Here is a 22,665-nt window from a genome sequence, read left to right on the forward strand (position 1 = left end):
ATGAAGTTTATGGGTTGTGGTGCTCAAAAACAGTTTTGCTGACCTAATAATATAGTTTTTACTGCAGTAACAGTAGTAGTAGTATCATAAAAAGCTTTGTTTGAGTCCACAGATACTGTCATGCATAAGTAATCGATTGATTTATTGATGTATTGAATTTATTCTACCAAAGTGAGTCTTTTACTATATTTTTGCCAACACCGGTCTGCAGATTGTATCCAAAAAAATAAACAGGTAGCATTTTCCTGCGTATATATCACATTATAACCAGATAGGATAATTCACACCCCCTTTGGTCATAATCAGACATGGAAGCACACTACGGACAAAACAGGAAAGGACTCAGAGTGAAAGGGAATGGGTGGGGATGACTTTTCCACTTACTTCACCCATCACACAAAACAGTGTTAGGCAGACATGGAGAGAGCAGACTTATTACAGAGACTGACTGACTCTTGGAAAATATAATTACACAAAATAGTAGGACGGAAGAAAACAGACCCTCATTTTGTCAATTTTTTTTTTTTACACACGCGGTAAACTGAGTCACTTCTGCAGTCACACAGATCAGCGAGCATGGAGGTAAGTTATGATGAAATGTTTGAGGGATTGTTTTGAAGGTGTAGTGAGATTGGGAGCAACATAAATCCAGTAAAGCTTATGATATGTGACACAGTATATGAGTTTGTAGTGCAGTTCAAAGCTGTCACTGGTAAATGCCTAATGCAGATGTCGCATGTTGCTCCAATATGCCCCATAAGAGAAGAACTGTTGTTTGCAGAACTGCTGCAGCCTCAGACTTTTAAATGATTTAATCTGCCCCATCGATAAGGCAGAGTAAGACTCTTTACTGTTTGAAAACATGCACTTTGCACATAAGTAATTAAATCCACAAATCTGAAATCAGAGAGTTGGTCTGACAGTATGTGTAAAGTCTTTATTCCCCCTTTTCATGCCTAAATGACTTTTCTCTGACACTGACTGGGAATAGTTTGGTAATGAGGATAAGGAATTTCAAGTATGTTGCCAACTCAGGCCTGCACCATATATACGTGTGTTATTAAAAAGACGTATGTGTTTAATCGTTTAAAAAGTACATTTTCATTCTACATCTAACTGTAGTTAATTCCATAATTAAAGAGTTACATTTTGTTCTGATTCAACATTTTGTGTCTGAGAGATTTGTTCAGCGTTCTTCATGAAAACAATAGATGGTTCGGTCCACAAATATTTGCTTGGCAGGAAGTTGGATGTCAGGATGTTTTAGTTTCCTCCTTTTCCGTTGCTCAGAACAATAGCTGCCAAACATGTTTGGCTCAATAGCGTAACAGATTTTTAATGCTGATACATTATATAATTAGATTATTTTGCTGTACTCGCTGAAAGGTGCTTGTTCACAGGACGAAAGAAGGCTGCATACATCGGGTGTGATGTGTGTTATTATTGGTGCACGCAGAAGTGACAGATTGCAGAAATATACAAAAAAATACAGCAAAAAACTAAATGAATGGGTCCACCAAGTTATTTTTTCTTTCAGTCCAAACACGACTCCATGTTTCTGTAGGATTTCAGGCGAGGCAGATGTGACAGTCTGGATGCAGGGTCAAGGTGTGACAAGGAGGCGATGAGCCCGAGTGACTATATCTCCCTCTACCACGAGGGCTGTGACCCTGCAGTCATCCTCGAGCCTACACCAGCAGAGCTGGCTCAGTGTGAGGCTGAAGTGGGCACGCTGCTCAACATCATTGCTGAACTGAACAAGAAGATGGGGTCACTAAAAGCTCCGAGGTAAGCGAGGCGCCCGGCGCGACGGCTGGATTTACTGCAGCATCACCTTTGGCTCGACTTTGACTTGAATACTAATGCCATCCTTACAAGACACCTGAAATCTGTGGATTTGTATTCATCCTTGTGGGCAATACCACACATATTTTCACATTAATAGGGAGTTTGATATTCAACCTATAGCTCGTGTAAACGCACTACTCTTGCAGTGAACCAGATGACACGAGACCGCCGGCTCCATCCAGGCCTCTGGTTCCAGATCTTCTGTCTCACCGGCTCGTTAGAAGCAGCCCAGAAAGAAACAGCCCAACATCTAAACCTCCACTGAATGACCAAGGTTGGCGTTACCATAGCATCACTCGTTCATCAGCAGATCTTATCAGTTTGGATGCCATGCACTTTCATCCAATCCAGAAGCTTCCACCAAAGAGAACGATTAATATTTTATGTTTATGTCCTTTATTGCATATTTTATGTTTGTTTGAGCATCATATACTGCATATATCCCTGCACCTTTGCTTTCTATCCACTAGGAGGCAGTGGTGTTGTCTGGAGCAAACTGCAGGAGGTTTTATCATCAGTGGAGGACTCCATCAGCTTCAGAAGGACCTGGGCGGCCCCCATCACAGCTTCTGACCAGGAAAAGCACAGAGAGCATCTGAGAGCAGCTCAAGAGAACTGGGTTAAAGCCAGCCAGGTATAAGTTAAAAACAAATAAGAATAATCACAATTAAAATATCTATTAAGTAATTTAAAGCTGCAAAGCCCAAGAAAAAAGAGCTTCAGGTCCATATACTGGCTCTTCTTCTTTCATAAAAAAAGAAAATTCAGCAAGGATCGGTTTATGAGAAAAAAAATGTCATTGTTCAGACTGTCTTTAGACTCCCATCAGTCCCTTTCATGATCCTGCTTCATTTCCGACAGATATTGGAAGAGATGGAAAGAGAGTTTGGGATTTCGTGCCGGTCGAGCTTCCCAAGAGACCAGTACCAGGAAGACATGCTGGATGGGGACAAACAGGAGTCTGCTCTCAGAAGCCCCCCACAGAGCAGCATCAGCCAGGTGGAAGAGGAGAAGAACAAGGTGGGAGAAGATGTCTCGTACTTTATTAGCCAGAATGAACCTCGTTCGGTGGACAAAGATACAGTAAACACTACAAGAGACTGACAAGAATCAGTGCAGCTGCCTTTCTCCTGTGTTTCAGCTGGTTGGTCTCCATAAAGCCTGGAGGTCTGGCGGCCACATTCCTTCCTACCGGCCCACTGCTGGGGCCCTAAGTCCAGACTGGGCCTCGCCCCCCTATCCCGGTTCACCTTTACTCCACAGGAGAGCCAACAGAGCTGTGACGCCTCTGACTGTGGGTGGGGATCCACTGGGATCAGTTAACTCGGGCAGTCTCTGTCCCAGCCCCCTCAGCCTGGAGTCTGAGACAGAGCGGCTCAACAGGTGGGAGTGATTAGCAGCTTAGAAGGTTTAGGAGTTATAAATAAAAATAAAAACTCGACTACCACATTGTTGACACACGCTGTCCCTGTATTTACATGTATGTAAAGAAAGACACAGATACAGTTTCACTTACTAGACTTATGACTACATGTTCTTATAACCTCCCACAGCTCATTTAAAGATTCAGGTAGATATCTGTAACACTGGTTCTTATCACCTTTCTGCTCTAACAGAGTACTCAAAGCATTTTATACAACATGCCACATTCACCAGTGCTTTCTATTTAACATTCACACTCCGACTTGGGATTAGTTTTTTATGCCCAAGGATAATTAGCATACAGGCTGGAGGAGCCAGGGATCGAACCACCAACCTTGCCATTAGTAGATGACCTGCTCTACCTCCTGCATACCGCCTCAAAGTGCATATAAGGGTCAAATCTCAAATTTCACTGGTCTGATTGATGATGTAATTGCTGAAGTTTAACTCAACCAATCAAGTAAAGCAGCTTCTTCCTTAGTGACGTGTTATTTTGATCATTAAAGCCATTTCACTCTTAATCCCCTCATCCTCACTCCCTTTACCGCAGATGCATCGAGAGGCTGAAGGCCAGAAACGAACGTCTCACTGCAGCTCTGGAGCGAAGGAAAGGAGAGTCGGAGCAGATCAATCTCACGCTGAACAGGCTTGAGTCCGACTGCTCGGCCCTGCAGATGGCTCTCAGATACTGGTACAAATAAATATTTCTGTCTGTGTCAAAGCTTGACGAGTTCATTATCACCTGTCAGAAACCATCAGCACGCACAGGTGGGTTTAACAGTATTAGCAAGGTCACGTTTTGTCTTTTGCGACTGACAGTGAGGAGTGTGAAGAGGCCTACGGCGAGCTGCTGTCGCTTTATGACGCCAGGAAGCAGCAAAGCAGTCCTCAGCAGAGTGTCTCAGCAGGTGATGGAATACCGAGTTTTTATACTGCTCGCACCAAAGAGCACTCAGACACTGACATGTACAATATACGGCTTTCAAGCATCAGACACAGTTGGGTTCTCTCTTTTTCCCATCATCAGAGCCGGTCGGTGACAGTCGGGACCCAGACAGTGCATTAGCTCAGCTGAGGAAAATGGGGACTGAAGAGCTGTCCACCTCCTTCTCAACAGCAGGGGTCACAGAGGAGAGTCACACGGGGCAGAGGTGATGTTTTAAAACGCTTACACACAACAAAGCTGACGAAAGAGTTCGAGTTCACCGTGTAGGAACTTCAAATATGCAAATTTCTTGGGCTGCGCTTTTGTCAGCTTGTTCACTGCAAGTAACCCCACAGGACGCCCGAGCCCGAGGATCGGGAGGCGGCTCTCCGGCAGCAAATTGAGCGCCTGAAGAGGGACCGGGCAGCCATTTGCCTCCCTAAGCCAGGTCCAGGAGCAGAGGCCAAACTGAGCCCACCTGGACAAAGAGGGGGTCACATGACTAAAGACAAACCTGCTGATAACAAGAAGGAGAAGGCTTCCCTGTTTTATGAACTGATCTCAGTCAGGGTATGACGTACATTACAATCACACCATGGCCAGGAAAAAAAATAAAAGCATGCAAAAATATGGATGCAAAGAGATTATGAGTGAAACTGAGATTTATTCTATGAAAGGAGTAAAATATTTAGATTGCATAATTTCCTAAAACACTGTTTGCATAGTACTCTAAATACATATACAGGATATAGTGGATGAGACGCCATGAATATACAGATTGGCCTTTATAATAAATTCAGAATAACTCAAACAAAAGTGCAAACCAGCTAAACGAGACAGAGTTTCGTGAATTTACATGCAAACAAAAAAGAAAAATCAAGGGACACAACATCAGGATATTCTAAAGAAATCTTCATGCATTGACAATGTGAGGTAATATTTATCAAATCAATAGAGGAACCAAAGCTGGGCTTTTGTGCCTCTATCCAATCATGTAGCTGCCACTCTTTAAATAACCGTTTTTGTTCAGGAGGAGATGTCAGATCTGCGAGCTTTAATCCGCCTCAAGGAGAAAGAGCTGAGGTGTCTGGAGTGGAGTTTAATGGGCCAGAAGGCTCAGGGAGCAGCTGGAGTCTTCATCCCAGAAAGTCTCCAAGAGGAGGTGGAGGATCGTAGGACTGAACAACAGGTAGGATACACTCCCGCAGCAGCAATCCAGACGGGGTTTTATCCTTTCATTTTTTCAAATTGGAAAATAATACAAAGTCAAGGTGAAACGAGCAAGAGGGAGCAGGACGCTGGTCTACTGTGACAGACCCGATTCAAATATGGGTGCCCCACGTGGGAAATCACACATCTACAAAAGCAGAATCCCTCCAGGCCAGGAAGGATATTTTGGTTCCACAAGGTCTTCTGCTGAGCTGTCCTGTCACTGCAGCACAGATTCATACCGCGCATCTCTGTCATTGTCAAATGACAAAGAGTGGAACAGCTCCTTTAGCTTTCCGTCCCCCTGTGATGTTAATTTGCACTGGCTCTTTGCCTCCAGATTACAAATGTGAATAGCTTTCAAACTTCATGTCCTGCACGCTGCCTGGTTTCTGCAGACTGTATCCTGTTTGGCTACTTCACCTAAAATCTCAGTCAGCGCCCAGGCCGTGTAATAAATGCTCCCGTGTACATGCAGACGTCTCAACCAGCTGATTTTGCTCAGCTGGAGAAATTAGACCCAAGTATTATGTCCCTGATACGGTCAATGATAAAAACAAATGATGTGAATGTTAGAATCAGAATACGTTTGAGGAAATTATGTGGTCACATCGCTCTGAGACAGTACGAACAGTAACTGACCACAGGCAGGGATGGCTCCTCTGTCTCTCACTGAGCGTGCTCCTGTCACTGGCCAACACGTCATGTAGTGGGTGGGAGGTATCGTCCAGCGTCGTCCTTGTCCTGGACAACGTCCACCTCTCTGACACCCCTTTCAAATCAAATCAAATCAAATCAATTTATTTATACAGCACTTTTCACAGGATAAAAACCACAAAGTGCTTCACAGTAATATAAAACAGAAATACATAAAATACATTAATAATAAAACACACAGCACAAATCTAATTAAAAGCCAATCTAAATAAATGAGTCTTAAGCTGCTTTTTAAAAGAATAAATACAATCAAGGCAACATAATGATGGAGGGAGAGCACTCCACAACCTGGGGGCCACCGCTCTAAAAGATCTATCACCTCTGGTTTTAAAATATGTTCGAGCGACTACCAACAGCCTTTGATTAGAAGATCTCAGGCTGCGAAAGGGAGCGTGGGGTTCTAAAAGATCAGAAATGTAAGCAGGGGCATCACAATTCAAAGCTTTAAAAGTCAGTACCAAGATTTTAAAATGAATTCTGAAATGTACCGGAAGCCAGTGTAATGAGCGTAACACTGGTGTAATGTGCTCTCTTTTTTGTGTCTTAGTTAAAAGCCTTGCAGCAGCATTCTGGACTAACTGGAGACGGTCAAGATTCCTTTTGCTCAAACAAAGAAAAAGAATAATCTAAGCGAGATGAAATAAAAGCATGAATAACCATTTCTAACTCAGACTTAGACAGCAAAGTTCGCAGTTTGGAGATGTTTCTTAGCTGAAAAAGGCAGTTCCTAATTAACTGGCGAGAGTGTTGTTCTAGGGACATGGCAGAATCAAAGATCACACCAAGGTACCTGAGGCTCAGGTGAACAGATGAGCCAAGAGAACCAAGATGCTGTTTGATTAGAGATATCTGGTTGTCGGGGGCAATAATTAATGTTTCTGACTTCTCAGAGTTCAACTGTAAGTAGTTGTCACCAAGCCACTGTTCAATGGAAGCCAAACATCTAATTAAAGAGGACAGTTTATGGACTTCCATCGGCTTAAAAGAGCAATAGAGCTGAATATCATCAGCATAGAAGTGATAAGACACCTCAGGGAACTGCTTAATTATAAGTCCTAGAGGTAACATGTACAAAAGAAAAAGAATAGGACCCAGAACTGAACCCTGCGGTACCCCACAAGTCAGATCCTTAGAATGTGACATAAACCGATTCGCAAAAACACTAAAAGATCTGTTGGAGAGGTACGACTGAAACCACTCCAGAGCCAGACCGGACACACCGACTACGTCCCGGAGCCTGTTAATCAGGATGGTATGGAGAGTCCAGCTTCATCCCCACAACACTACTGGCCCCGCGGATCACTTTATTCGGTCTGTTGGACACTGAACTGTAAGAAATACTGGCGACCACCAGCCCCAGCCTCGTAGTAGCTCGTATGGTATGAATTAGAAAATCTCAATTAATTGCATTCACAAGATTTTGGGAAAACTTGACCTCTGACCTTGACCTTGAGGTCAATATTGGGATATCAAATCCACCTCATTTTCAAGTTATCATACTCACAAACTTCGGTGTCCACGGCCAACAGTGTCCCATCAGCATTAAAGTGTAAAAGCACTTCAGAGCTAAAAACACGAGACATTGCATGATGACAGTCTGACGCCTGGAGCCACAGCTTTAGATCAAAGTGCACATACGCTAGAAGAGAAGTGAAGGGAAGACACCTTTGGGACTTTGGGCGTTATCTTAACTGAACGTTGTGTTTCAGAGGCTCTGTGAGAACGCAGCGAAGCTCGGTGGTGAAGGGGACATCGCTGGTTATAGGACAAGACCCATCCTGAAAGAGCTGCAGGCGGTCCTGCAGAGGTGAGGGTTGGATTCGGTCTTTTTCATACCTATCGGTGTTATATGGCCTCTATATAGAAGCACTCTTGACAACTTCTAGTTTCGTGTCTTAACAATAAAATCTGATAATAATTATGATAGTAATTATCTGGATGTTGAATATGTGGACGTACTTGAATATAATCAGGTTTGAAAATGTGTCAGACATCTCTTGGCCGCTTTGAACTGTTGCTTAGGAACGCTGCAGACTTTGCACATAAAGAATTTCTAGCTGTTTCTCTCCACGATGTGCTTCAGAGAGCACCTTTTCTCTTCTGACCTAGAGTGCTCAATACTTTTAAATAAAGCACTCCTGTTAACACAATGCGTCACAGCGGCCCTAAGGCCAAGGACGCATATTAAATATGAGTCTGTGAGTAAACACCTTTCGTGCTTGCAGCAAAATGAATAACCTCACAGCATGTTTACCCACTGACCTCCACTATTTCTTTTTCCAGGGAGCAAGCCTTGAAGAAGCGGCTGGCTTTGGTCCATGAGTCACTGAACGCAGCCGTCTCAGACAGTTCCTCCCACAGGAGGGACAATGCGGAGCAGATAGCTCGCCTCACACAAGCTCACAGGTGAATGGAAAAAGAAAGCTGCTGAATATACTTCTTTGGTGTCTGTTCATCAGGCCCTTTGTGCTCAGCTTGAGTCAAAGTTAAAAAGTCATGTGGATCTTTTCGTCGCAGCAAAGCCTTGAGTTCATACCGTCAGATACGGAGGAAGTATCGGGAGCAGGTGTGGCGGCTGGAGCAGAAATTGGCGGCCTCGATGGAGAGTCGACACGGCCAGGGCGGAGCTGCAAAAGCTGCAGAGGAAGCCTTGGAGTGGAGGAGGGAAGAGACTGTTTTATAAGACATCAAGTCTTCGCTGAAAGCCATCTCGACATCCATATCTTAATCACATCAGCTACGTGTATAAATATGACGAGTATAGCTTTCTGCTTTTATCTAGTTTACATTAGATGCTTATATTTTTAGCCTTTTTCTGGGCCTGTAAAGAATATCTATTTATCTAGCAATCATTAATGACATCCAGCACTTTCTTTGGCTCTTGGGGGGTAAAAAATAAAACATAACACTGTGATTTCTACCTGAACGGTTGTGTAAGATTTATCAATAAACTGAATTGGACTCTAAAGCTTGGCGTCTCTAAAAGGATCCACATCAGACAAACAGCTGGGACTCAAAGACTGAGGCCTCGGGACTGACCTCAACAGTGCACGCGTCCATTTTCCTGCAAACACCAAACTCCATGAAGCTGCTGCCAGGCATCCTTCCTTTTGTGACCGAGCAGGGTTAGTAGTAACTGCTCATTTTCTAAGCCTCGCCTCACTCTCGTATGTCTAAACTTACCTTGTGTATAGTTATCGTGTCAGGAAATATCTGCCTTGTACATTTATGCCGTAATCCCGTTATACTGAGGAACATTTTCCTGGGTGTTTTAAAATACCCAGAAGTTATGCAAGGTTAAACATAAGGTTTCCATAATGCAGTCTGCACCCTGAAAAGTACCCATGTTGTTTGTTTTTCTGCTAAATCACCAGGAAATGACACAGTCTTTAAATTTACTTACAATATAATTATTTCTTTATATCCTGTAAAAACCTTATTTGTTACCTCTTTATTCTAGTGTACCTATTTATTTGTTGGTAATGTGCATACTTCCAGATGCACTGGGCTTTTTTAAATTATTATTTCTAAATTCAGTGGATTGACCCTTTAAGACCCGGCTTATTGAGCTTCTCACCTTCTTTGTCACCCACTCGTTCATATTTCAGTCACTCTGCCTTTACTCTTTATTTCCTCCCCCTCCATCTTCCCTGCTCTCATCTCTCACCCCTCGCCCTGACCTGCCCGAGCCGGTTAGCTGCAGCTGTGACTGCCGGTCAGGAGGTTAAGGCAAAGGTTGAGTGTCACACCCACAGGGTCACAGCGATGCCTGCCTGTTGTGTTAGGCTGTGAATGGAGAGTTCACAGTGCCAGACGAGGTGGCGAGCCCCTGACGCTCCGACTCCTGCCTGAGCTCGCCCTTTCCCGAGCAGAGGTCACCGGAGAGGGCCCGTCCTCCCGCTCCCCCCACGCCTCCAGGTCACCATCGCCATTGTTGTAATAGCTGCCATTAGAGCAGATGATACAATTATCTTTCCATTTTGTGTTGCCGCTCTCTAAGATCTGCGTTAAGCTTCTGAGTTCATCAAAGGTTTTTTCGATGACACGATTGTTGTAACCTCTGTGTGACTCTTGTGTCAAAGGCAACGCAATAAAGCAAAATGTCTCTTGGAAAGAAATGGATTTTTGTTCTTTTGTTTATCCTCGAGGGGTGAAAACGTGTTCAGATGTTTTATTTTGGTACCTAAAAGCACTCTATTAAAAGTCGTCTTTCAATTATCAAAATAAAAGTAGAGACAGTTTATTCATTTTAAACAGCGTATTGTTTTTCAGATATCTCGCCACCATGGCAAACTGGAGTAAAATGTATATTTTCATTTAAAATATACTAACATAGTGTAAGTGCAGTAATCATTAAATATACTTTGATACATTATTACTGCCTGATTTGAGAAATGCACACACAAAATTCCAGATGGAGTAGATACAACAAAAAAATGTCTGATTTTGGTGATCAATAAATGCATATATATATATTTGCTGTTGTCCGGCTCCTTGCTAATATTCTATGTTTGTTATTTAAAGATGTGTGTATTACGTTAGCCCACATGAAATGTTTTTGTTCTTTAAACACAACTGAGCCAACCATTTGAAACATTTTTAATAAAATAATATAAAAGATTGACCCGTTTCCGACTCATTAACAGTCCACAAACACACAGATATATAATGACTACAGCTGTCTCTTCTGGCCGTTTTTGTGTGCATGTAAAATCCTAATTCAACTGAATTCATTTGCAACATAATTACAAAATTAAAATAGTTCAATGTAATGTTAAACACCTGTGCACTAATGTAGTTTTCCACCATTAAAAAGTGAGAAAGGTCTAATCTAATCTAGCTCGTGATAAATGGCTGATACGTGTGCGCTGAAGCATGCGCTGAAATACAGTTTTGCAAAAGTGCACTCCCAAAGGATGTGAGATTGGAAAGTCAAACAAAGAGCATGAGAACCGAGCGATTAGCCCCAACAGTCTCATCTGTTAACATTTAGGCTCCATATTTCTGGACACACTTCTACCCCCACGTGTAGCAGCCTCCACTCGAGCCTTCGGACAGCAGCGTTTCTTTTAGTGCCTGGGAAAAATACCCAAAGCATTATTAGACAAAGACAGCGGCTGTCAATCCGTGTGGGGGTGGACACAATCACACATGCACATACGGAGATGGGGGTGGAGGGGTGGGGGTGCTGACCCATGGGTTTTAGGTCAAGTCATTTACTCTCTGCATCCGTTCCTGCATTTTAATAATTTGTCCCTTTGTACGCTGTATAAAGACATCACAGTCTGCACCTTCAAGCCTGTACCTCTTCTTTCTCAAAGCCACTAGCTCACCTACCACAACCACTCCATCTCCACTCCATCTCCTGCTCTCTTTACGCCTCTACTCTCTGCTTCGTGCCATAGGACACTGCCTCGCTGACCTGACATGTCACTCCTGAGCTCTCTGACACCAGCCGGCCCATCAGAGGGGTCGGGAGCATGATGGAGGGGGCTTTTGGCACGGCGGAGCGCAAAAGAGATTTGACCTCAATCAAACGGTCTATCACATCTGCTTTTGTGCTCACACACTCTCAGATAATGAGATCAAACAGCTCAGGCCAGCAGCCCATCGCACCACTGAGGCCGACAGATAGACTGAAATCTTGTTGCACATTATAAGTCCACTTAGGGGATTTTCATGCTTTTATAGGATTGCATGCTTGCCTGTCAGCAGGTTGAGAAAGCTGTTTACATTTACAAATTCAGTTAAGACCAGTGTTTCATTGTGCTTCGATCAGAGCTAAAGCTTTCATGGAAACAGCTTCCACATCAGAAAAATGAACAAAAACAAGATTTTAAGGTCATTTTTACAGCGTGCTCCTATTCTAATGTGCTTCTCTGTACGATGCAATTTTCTGCTCTGCAGTTTAGGAATCACGAGTCCAACAGTATGTGATTTATTGTAATGGAACACATACTGTATATCAAGTACATGTGGTAAAAATTAGAAATGCACAGACTTCATCTGAGAGAGTGCACAACTGTTTTTATAATGTTGGTATAAAGGAAGCCAGAACTACAAATTCTTGCTAATCTTATATCACGCAGGAAGAGAAATCCTTAAGTCCTTTTTGATGCAATAAACAGGCTTTTTCTGGCATCCTCCATATTCTCTAACAGTACCATTTCCATCCATTTATTTATTTATCCATCCATCTACTTGTGCTGATTTCATGTTCTGCAACAATCTTAAAGCCATCAGGTGACGATTGTGTTTAAATCAGCATTAGACTGGTTTCAATTTTACCAAACAGAGTTTTCTGTTTTATCACCATTAATCTCCGTCTTTTGGAAAAGGCTACTTTCCAAAGGGATCAGTTTTGGGACCTATACTGTTTAGCTTGTATGTTGTATAATTCGGTCATTTAATAACTTTTTTTTTTTTTTTTTTTACCAGATTTTGTATGCAGATGACATCCATCTCTCCTGTTCTTTCCAACCTAACAAGCTGCCATCAGGTCTTGGTTAAATCGGTTGGCTAAATCTAGCTTATGTGACTTTGAGGTTATCCTGAACAGTTTTTGTCTTTAGACTGGCAGGAAGCTGACTCAGCCCTCATTCATCAGAGGAACATTGCTGAGTTAAGACGTTTTAATTCTAAAGTGGATGTCATGGTCCGGGTGAGTACGGGGTTTTTCCACTCCGCTGGGCTCCACCTTCAGGCAGAGACTCCAATCAGCATCCACACCTGGTTCCAATCAAGTCACCAGCATATAAGACCAGCATTCACAACGGACCTCTGCCAGATCTTCTGCTAACTCACGACCCACCTGGCAGTCGCACTTCCCAAGCTAAACTACTCACATCTCCGCCTGGACGCTGGTTCTGTCATCTGGTTGCTTCCTTTCCATCATTGGACTACACCTGCCTGCCTCCCTGCCAAGCCCCTCACTCCAAGTATATTCTGGATCCTCTCTGGACACTCCTCACCCGGAACCCCTTGGACACCCCCTCCTCGCATGACACTTTAACCTGCAACACTGACTGCGTACCTCCATCCAAGCCGCTGCCCCTTTTTCCATTCCCAGGATCCATCCATGAAATCTAGCACCTAGTCATAGCACTCAGTTTCATGTTCATAGTTTGGCCTCATAGTTCTCAGTTCATAGCTTCCACAGTTCATAGCATTCATAGTTTCCTGCTTTGTAAGTTAACTAGGCACTGTAAATAAAGCACTGTGTTCACGCCCGTTTTGCCTCCCTCTGTGTCTGCATTTGAGTCCACACCCACAGCCTGGCCCTCTCGGCCGTAACAGTGGAACTGCTGGAAATTGTTCATACTTTTATCTTTTCTCGTTGGGATTCAATTTCAATTCAATTTTATTTATATAGCGCCAAATCACAACAAAAGTCGCCTCAAGGCGCTTCAATGCAACTCTCTACTTACCCGTCTTAACAAATCATCTCTTTAAAACGGAGCGGCACGTCTTTTAACTAATTCGGGAACGAGATCTCTTCAGTTTTAAAAAATGTTTTTTAACTTTATAGACACATTTTTAAAATCTTGTTTTAATCACTGCAGTATATCTCAGAGCTTTTACTGACCTGTTCTTCCTACCAGTTCGTTGTCAGAGCAGATTACTGTTCAAAACAGCTAAAGAAATTAAAAATCAGTTTAAGGAATATTTGTCTCACCTTTATCCGTTTTATTTCTTTTTTAACTGCTTTATTTGCCTGTGAAGGACGCATTATAAATTCACTTACTTTAATAAACTTCACACTTTCACCTGCTCGTCCACACACCACACCGACAGGTGGTTTGGTGCTCTCCATGTCAGAGCAGAATTTAACTTTGGCGCCGACCTCAGCTAAAAGCGTTCCCAACCCTCCTCTGGAAAATATTAACTATATATTGTTCATGCTTGATCATTTCTGCTTTATACATTTAACACAAGCATTATCACAGCCTATTGTGCTGGAAAGAAAGAAAATAAACCAGCTGCTGATGCTTTTTTAAAACAAGCTAACCGTTTTGATTGTTCTTGAAACATGTAAACAGGCAGAGCAGTCACAAAGAACTAAACAAAGATCTAAATACGATGTTTTACATAACAATGCAAATATAATTCAACTTATATTAAAATAACGACTAGCGAGCTAACAGTAGGTTACCAATCACGATACCTGTGGTTGACAACATCGCCTAAGTTCACCGCACAAGGCTTCAGCCTGTTTGGCTACTGTCAGCGTTAGTTAATGTTAATGATAAATAACTAATAAGTAATTATTCATAGAGTCATGTACCTTTATACTTCTACTTTTTTCTTTCGCCATAGGCGGTTAGCCGGCAGCTAACCTCCCAAAGCTCCGCCCCCTGAGCAGATGTGTGAGCTAACTTATCTTCCAATGTAAGCTAAGTATTCATTCCCTTCAAATCCAGCTGTATCCCAGAATTGGTTGCAGGCTTTTCTCATTACGTGACGTATGAATATGGATGGGGATTTATGACAGCAAGCCGTCATTGCTTCAGGCCTCCTGCAAGTCCAAACCTCACAAACCTTCATCTCCTGTAAGTGTTGGACCACATGGAAATATGCTAACAGCTAGCTATCTGGAGTTATTGTTCAGCAAACACGCTGTGGGCATCTACAGCATTAACAATGATTTGTTCTCTGGTTCTTCTCATTATCCTCCAGTGAACAGTCCGAAGGCTTAAACTGTCCCTGTTTGATGACATATTTCAGACTCTGGTTATTCCAGCTGTGGAAGCCTGACAGGTAAGCTTAGTCTGTACCTTTGCTGTTTCATGCTGCTGGGATTTTATAAACTGTGGTGTTATCGGTGTGTGTTTGCCTGTACTGCTTGCTTCTTTTTCTGCATTTAGCTTTAGTTTGAAGGTGGAATTAAAAAGTTACAGGTCAGTATAAAAAATTGAGCTTCCAGGTTTGAAAAGTGAAGCTAATGCAGAATCGCCTCGAACCTCCATTCTCTTCATTGGCCCCTGTTTTCAAAACGACTTCTGTGGAACTGAGTTTATGAGTTAGTTCATTTTCTAAATTAGTCATTTTTAGAGTCAGAAAGCAGGATGTGTCCAAGGTTTCGTTAGATCTGCTCGTCTTCCTCAAGCTCAGTCTGAAAACACTGAGATGATGATCAAGAAAACTCCAAACTCAACTCAAGGCTTCATAACGAAAAGTCGCCAACAGATGTTCGATGTCACCAATATCACATTTGTTCTGACTGTGCCTGTAAAAGCTGAAATACTTGATTTAAACTGAGCCCCCATCTCATTAAAGATAATCTACCTGTGTAGCCACGGCTCATAGGCCACCTGAAAGATTTGGATCTTTCTCAGGTGGTCCGGCTCTGATGACTTGATGGTGGGCATGTCTGCGCACACTGCATCTCAAACTGGTGACCCATTGCCTCATATTTTATTTTGAAAAAAGCGCAAAGTTGCTATTTTTATGCTTGTCCTGCCTATAAGACGGCAAGTGCTCCAGTTCATGTCTGAAGTCCACAGACATCAGACCGACTGTGGGGGGAGTGGATGAATGGTGGACAACCTGCCAATGTTGGATTAAAAAAAGAGATGAAAATGCTTCTGGTCATGCATCTGCTTTCTTCAGGCTTGAGACTGCTGTTTGGTCTCTGGACGAGATCAGTGACCTAATCAAAAACCCACTTATAGAAGCTTTTAGGTGCAGCTGATCACACCTTGTGCATTTTAGTCAATTTTAAACTGTACTGGAAACAACTGCATGAAATCTGTAGATGTATGTACCCTTGAAGTATACACGGATTTCATAGCAGCTGTTGTATTTGACGTGTTAGACATCTATAATGATTGCATAAATGAAGCATAAAGATGTTAATAATCTGATGTTCATGCAGAGTAATGTTTAGATTCACCCCACTGTTAAGGAGATGGGCTACATACAGACCTGTTTACATACATATTAATACCACTAAAGTACGTTTTTTTTGTCATTTATCAAACAGCAACTGAGACAGGAACCAACAAACCACAGCAGCTCTCTGGCGACATCAGTGAAAGGACTCCGGCATGAAGTGAAGGTGACTCCAGTTTCCGACAGCACACAGCTGATGATGGAAGTTCCCAAAGACCAATAACACAGTTTTCCAACATCTTCTGTTGATGTTTAGGACTTTTTTAGTACTTTGGCCTCGTGTTGTTAGCTGTCTAAGCTAAAGTTACGCATTCACAAAAGTAACACAGATGGTGTCGCTGTGACCGAACCGAGCGACCGATTGTGTCAGAGTGACACAAGTGGCATCATCAGAGCGTGAATACAAGGCACCACCAAAGTATTAGCTTCACACAACCTCTAAGCCATAGGTGTCAAACTCTGGCCCGCAGGCCAAATTTGGCCCGCAGCCTACTTACATTTGGCCCGCGAAGCCATACCAAATTATTATTAGAGCTGGCCTACTGGTATTATACAGCTAATATATATATTGTTTAGTATTAAGCTTTGCTTGTTCCATATTCAGTTTTTCAGCAAAACTTGTTTGAGTCCATAAGAAGAGATTCATTCTTAAATCTGGAGGAAGATTTTTTTTTCAATAAATATTAACGTTAGCCCGCGACTTTGTTCCAGTTTTGAATTTTGGCCCACTGTGTATTTGAGTTTGACACCCCTGCTCTAAGCAGACTACAGCTCAAGTCTGTTATGTCTGCAGCTGCTGTCTGTGCGTTTGTCCACAGAGTAGCAGGAACAATGACTTTAAAGCAGGAAAATCCTGGAAAAAATATCGGAATTCGATCATTTCCAGGAAAAAACAACAAATCTTGATAAGGTCAGTGAAATGTAGCGCACACAGAGGTGGGTAGAGTAGCCAGAAGTAGTACTCAAGTAATAGTAGCACTACTTTTAGTCAAGTAAAAGTAAAAAGTAGCCGTCCAAGAAATTACTCAAGCAAGAGTAAAAAAGTATTTAGTAAACAAGGCTACTTGAGTACTGAGTAACTGATCATCACACCTGATTTCATGTTTAAAAATTAGACAATCAGACATACAAAAATATAAAGTTTAGAGCAAATTTTGGTATTTGAAACACTGAAAAGCAAAAAAAAAGAGTTCATATTAATAATATCTGGAGTTTCATTTCTTTGCTCTCCAAATGACACAACAACAAACTTCATGCACAAACAAAACGTCTCACTTTGACAGAAACTGTAGGTTTGTGTCTCCTGCACTTTTGGTTCAGTTGTGTTTATTGTTCATTCAGTGACGTCACTCACACTCAGCAGCCAGAAATGTTTTCACATTTTTCTCATATTACTCAAGTAAAAGTAAAAAGTACAGTGTAGCAAAACTACTCCTAAAAGTATTTTTTTCCAAAAAGTTACTCAAGTAATTGTAAATAAGTAAATGTAATTAGTTACTACCCACCTCTGCGCACAAGCCTGCGTTTTCTAACATGTCTCCACTTCTGAGCAGTGCTGGGATTTTCTGTTTTGAATGACTGGACAAAGACCAGGACAAGGAACACACCAAGTATGCTAGTTTTATTTAAATGGCACCGAATCACAACAACAGTGATTTCAAAGTGATTCATATCATAAGGTGAAGACCCTACACAATACAATTATTGCATTATTGTGGAGTATTTTACTTTTACCACAAAGGTAAAAGTCTGAAGTCCTGGCGAGAGAGCCACACATGCTTAATGAGCTCAGCGCCGGGCTGCAGATCAGCTCATCGGAGCTTTTACTTCCTCAGTATCAGAGTGACAGGAGGCTTCCTTCTAGATCAGCATTAACCTCCTAGGACCTGGCGTCCACATATGTGGACATCACATTTTGGGTCATCTAGATCAAAATACAAAATTTTGCTCTACAAAGGCCTGATATACACTTACGAGGACATTATAGTGTAAAAAAAATCCAGTAATTCTTTGTTTTTACAGTCATCAGGTCCCAATCAGCCCAAATAGCAAAGAGAAATTAAAAATGAACATAACAGTTCTATGAAGATGTTTTAAATGGCCAAAAAGGACTGGATTGATTATAGGTACAATCAGTCAGACACAACCCCGTCATAAAGCCTGTTGTCTACAGCCGACGAACAACATTGGCAAAGATATCGCAAATAAAACACACGCAGTAACGCAGATGATCACGAACACCACGCCGGTGTCCTGAAACAAAGCTCCAGCTGCACGTGATGTGGGCCCTGTCACAGCTGCTGTCAGTGTCAACGCAGGTGTGTGTCTCACTATGGAAAATTGCATTTCTGGAGATGCTGATTGCAGCACAGGGTACCACAACGACAGTTTGAAGTGCTTAAGGAAAAATTGTCGTGCTTGCGCGTGTGTCTGTCTGTTGATTTTGTCAACATGTTCATGTCATAACCGTGTAACATGCAATCTTTCACAATTTCAGCACAACTGTCAAGACAGCTGAAGGTCGGTTGAAGGTGGGTGTAGCCCCATTGTTACTGAGCCGGAGTACACCGCACTCAGGCTCGGTAATCACCACAAGTAAGGGCTTAAGCACTGACGGGTCAGGAAGTCAGCATCTTATTATAATGCTGCCGCTGTAATCGGATCACAACATGGGCTTGGGTTCACTCGGATGCTGCTGATGCTTTCTGTTAATGTCGGTGTTGCTGTCCCCTTTATTGCGCTGTTTTCCCAGATATCACTGCCTCCCAGTCAGTGATGTGATTGTTAATGACTTTTATTCACTCTTTCAGTCACAAACAGATTCTTTTTGATCTAAACGGTTCCACTGAACGTTGGGGACGATTTTCCACAAAGACATGGAAAACCCACCAAATATTTTTCGTTAAAAGGTCTTTGAGCGTTGCAGCTTACAGATGTAATGTTATGAAAACAAGCTGATGTGAATCATAAACTGTAACCTTCAGAAGATGCAGACGCAGCTGAACTTTTAGGGTGTGGACTGATGTGTTGAACAGTGCATCAAAAGCAAATAAGGGAATAACTTTTGGAAAATTTTGCTTTTGCCGAAGCAACATTTTCCGATCTTAAGTCAATGAAACTGTGAAGTAAGAGCGGCACTGAAAACCTGAAGGACTCATTTTGTGCAAACTGTTACTCATCTGAGTAATGATATCAGGATGAAATGTGATTTGATGGACAAACTGGGTTTTGGCACTTTTATGGACTTTTGCAAATTTTTTAAATCAGATTTTATGCTTTAACAGCTGAGAGACAGAATTGGGAAATTGCATCCAATGAAAATCCTCAGCTTTATTGACATGGCTGAAATGGTTGATTCATTTGATGGGTTAATGTGGGAATATTGGGAGGCATGATGAAGCTGTGAGAAATTCATAGATGTACTGTGAAAGGCTTGGTGATGTTAAAGATTAGGAAAGGACGCTCAAACCAAAGTGCGTACTTCCTAGACTCCTAAATCTAAAGCAGGCCCACTCCCAACGACAGCCCACAACTATTTGGGTGATTTAAATAAAGAACCTCATCTTTATGCAACTCTAGGCTTAACACAGGTATTGTATTTAGTGTTTAGGAGTACTCATTTTAATACACAGTCCTTCAGTTTCAGAGCAAAAACCAACAGAATTTCAAATATAACGATTGTTCTGAATATCTGGATGAACAAGTGACTGACTGGGTATCAAATAATATCCTGTTTCTTTAAAGTCACAAATTCTTGGGTTGCGTCATTAAGCGTTTGCACTGCAAAGCGTTGTCTGGTCATTCTGCAGCGTTTGACTGAGTTTAAGCAGAGAGTGCAGTCGTGTACACGTCACAGTTCATATTTTAACACAGCGGTCTCCAACCTTTTTTGCGCCACGGACCGGTTTATGCCCGACAATATTTTCACGGACCGGCCTTTAAGGTGTCGCGGATAAATACAACAAAATAAAACTAGTACCGGTACCGAAAAAAAGAAGATTTATTCATAACACACGTGAAAAGACCCAGGAAAACCGAGTAAACGATAAAAACGATAACAAAATAACGCTGAAAACCGATAAAAACCCTGAAAACCATACATTTCACACCTGAGCCTCAACTCTCGCGGCCCGGTACCAAACGACTCACGGACCGGTACCGTCTGAGGCCCGGGGGTTGGGGACCGCTGCTTTAACGTCTATCAGCAGTCACATGACCTGGTTTCACCGGCAGCCACACATGCCAATGCCATAACATTACCTCCACCATGTCTAACAGATGACGTGGTACGCTTCTGTTCATGAGTCTTTACACTTCCTGTCGGGTGCAAGTCCATCTTGATTTCATGAGTCCGTAGTTTGTTTGTTTGCTTTGCCTTCGACTCTTTTAGATGTTTTCCTCCAAAGTCTAATCTCATGTTCTTGTTCCTGAGTGTAACCATCAGGCTGCACTTTGTTGTTGTATTTACGTTCATGACGGCGTATCTTGAACGCTTCCTCAGAGCGTTTCTGACTTGAGCAGATCTCTGTCGGAGCACACTTAGTTTTCTTCTGTGGTCTTTCAGATCTTTCTGTGTTGCTGAGCTGGCCGGTTCCCTCATTCTGCTGAGCTTTCAGTCTCTCTGATAGGTTTACATTAGGTCTTTATTTTTATTTTCTTTCTATTGATGCACTCCCTCACTTGTATCTACATCTCTTTGGACTTCATATTGAGAGTTCCTGTGAACAGCTACCAACACCTGGAATTAACCACAGATCTTAACTTGCCCTGTAATAACCAGAGAACAGACCACACTTCACAGTCAAACTGCTCGTCAGTCAATGGCTGACTGTGTATAAAGATGAATTTGGTTTAAATCCCCTGAATTAAAGCTGAAAGTATGCACTTGATTTAAAGTCCACTGTGCACAGAGGGAAGGAAATGTGTCATTGTCCAAATATTTGAGTCAGATGTGATGTCAGCACCTTATCAGAGTCTGGACCTCAGCTGTTGGTTAACAGCATTGTTTGTTATGTTCACGAATACTCTGCTGAACACTTTGCTTGGATCAGAGGGTGGAAGGACCCTTCTGTGGTTGGAACCGTTGTCTCAGTCTTCTTTCTGAGGGAACTTGCTATATAAACTATTTTTTCAGTCAGGAAGCTTCAGTGATATCCAAGTCTGCCTTTATTATTTTACCATGTATCCTTGTTGGGTTGATGGTTATTTTACTTTCTGTGAAGCCTTTCTTTCCTCCATGTTGGACTTTGTCCCATCTGGGCTTTTGCTGATGGGATCAGTGAACTTCTTCAGTTTGCTGAGTTAGCGTCCATCCATTCTTCCATTTTCTTCCACTTATCCGGGGCCAGATCGTGGGGGCAACACCCTAAGCAGCGAAGCCCAGACCTTCCTCTCAGGGCCATCTCCTCCAGCTTGTCCGGGGGAACACTGAGGCGTTCCCAGGCCAGCTGACAGATATAATCTCTTTAGCGTGTCCTGGGTCTGCCCTGGGGCCCCCTCCTAATAGGACACCCCAACCAGGATAGGGTGTCTCCTTAAATGTATTAACCTTCTTTAATTTGGTGTCAGTGGCTTGCTGCACTGGCCTGACATCGTTCTGGGGGTTCTTCTTCATGTTTTCACCGTTTCCTCCTCTTTTCATGCTCGTCCGCCGCGACATCCTTCCTGACTTTAGCCACTGCTTGCTCCTTTCATCTCTTTGTTTCAGCAGTTTTCAGCAGACATCATTTTGTTGAAGTTTCCTGTAGCCGACAACGTGCATACATGTCAGTGTGTCTTTAGCATTTTTCCGCTGGCTCTCTGAGCTTCTGCTTTACCATAAAGCTTTAGCCTAGTTATAATATTTGCTTCCCTTCTGAACTAGTATTGAAAACTTCACACACTTTGGTTTACTCCATTAACACTGAATGCACACCTTTAGTGGAGCTGAGCACCTTCCTGTGATGGTTTTTGACAATAAAGTCAACTTGAACAGGTGCAACCACAACAGGTCAGAATGGCAGAAAAAACCTTGCAAAAGAGCTAAAGAGGTCAATTGGCTCGTCAACATGTGGGGGCGTAAACTACATTATTAAGGTGATTAAAGGGGAAAGGTGGCGAGGGGTGGGGCCTCGACCTAATCCCGTTAAAGCATTTGAGACCTCTCTAGTGAGCTGATTAGCTCACATTTCTGTCATCCTAAGCACCTTAGTTGACCTGGAGGCATGTTTGTTTGATATCAGACTGCACACATGGGGAGCAGTAGATTGGATGGAGTTTTTCAAGAGATTTCAGTTGGCGATTGATAAGGTGATCCGTTTATTTTCAATGCCGAGCTTTAGGATTAATTACATTTTTGATGGTAAAAAGCAGCTTCAAAGGCTGTATGGTCAAAACTTTTGGGCTGTTCTTCTTCATCTTTGAATTCAGGTGTTTTCAGTCTGATTGCCGTGAGCGTGTAACATCAGACATTTGGAGAATAGGTCGTTCTAAAGTACTGTACAGTAACAGGTTGCAACCACTGCAACAAGTCAGTTTGAGAAATTTCCCACTTTTATTAATTTCAAACCTCCTGTCATTAAAATCAGCACAAAAACTGTGCACCAGGAGCTTAATAGCATGGGTTTCTGTGGCTCAGAACTTTTATCAATATTTTAAATGGGCTGTTTGTCGAC

The 22,665-nt window shown here is 42.4% G+C and overlaps 1 protein-coding gene across 2 annotated transcripts; it reads left to right on the forward strand.

Moving 5' to 3' along the window:
• The first annotated feature begins 367 nt into the window (after positions 1-367).
• On the forward strand, positions 368-10,700 carry ushbp1 (Usher syndrome 1C binding protein 1). 2 transcript variants are annotated; one of them, XR_014797428.1, is made up of 15 exons: positions 368-582; positions 1,565-1,788; positions 1,995-2,122; positions 2,319-2,482; positions 2,710-2,868; positions 2,990-3,231; positions 3,821-3,961; positions 4,090-4,178; positions 4,298-4,421; positions 4,552-4,765; positions 5,226-5,384; positions 7,831-7,928; positions 8,405-8,527; positions 8,639-9,246; positions 9,730-10,700. XR_014797428.1 is itself a non-coding variant. In XM_084910855.1 (14 exons), the coding sequence occupies exons 1-14, from the start codon at positions 577-579 to the stop codon at positions 8,802-8,804; spliced, it is 2,037 nt and encodes a 678-aa protein (XP_084766981.1). In that variant the 5' UTR covers positions 368-576; the 3' UTR covers positions 8,805-10,700. The 2 variants fall into 2 exon arrangements, 1 of the variants encoding a protein (XP_084766981.1); XM_084910855.1 differs by having other exon boundaries at positions 8,639-10,700.
• The last annotated feature ends 11,965 nt before the right edge of the window (positions 10,701-22,665 follow it).

Source organism: Perissodus microlepis, chromosome 17 (assembly GCF_051167445.1).
Source record: "Perissodus microlepis isolate ML-2025 ecotype Zambia chromosome 17, ASM5116744v1, whole genome shotgun sequence".
Lineage (NCBI taxonomy): Eukaryota > Metazoa > Chordata > Actinopteri > Cichliformes > Cichlidae > Perissodus > Perissodus microlepis.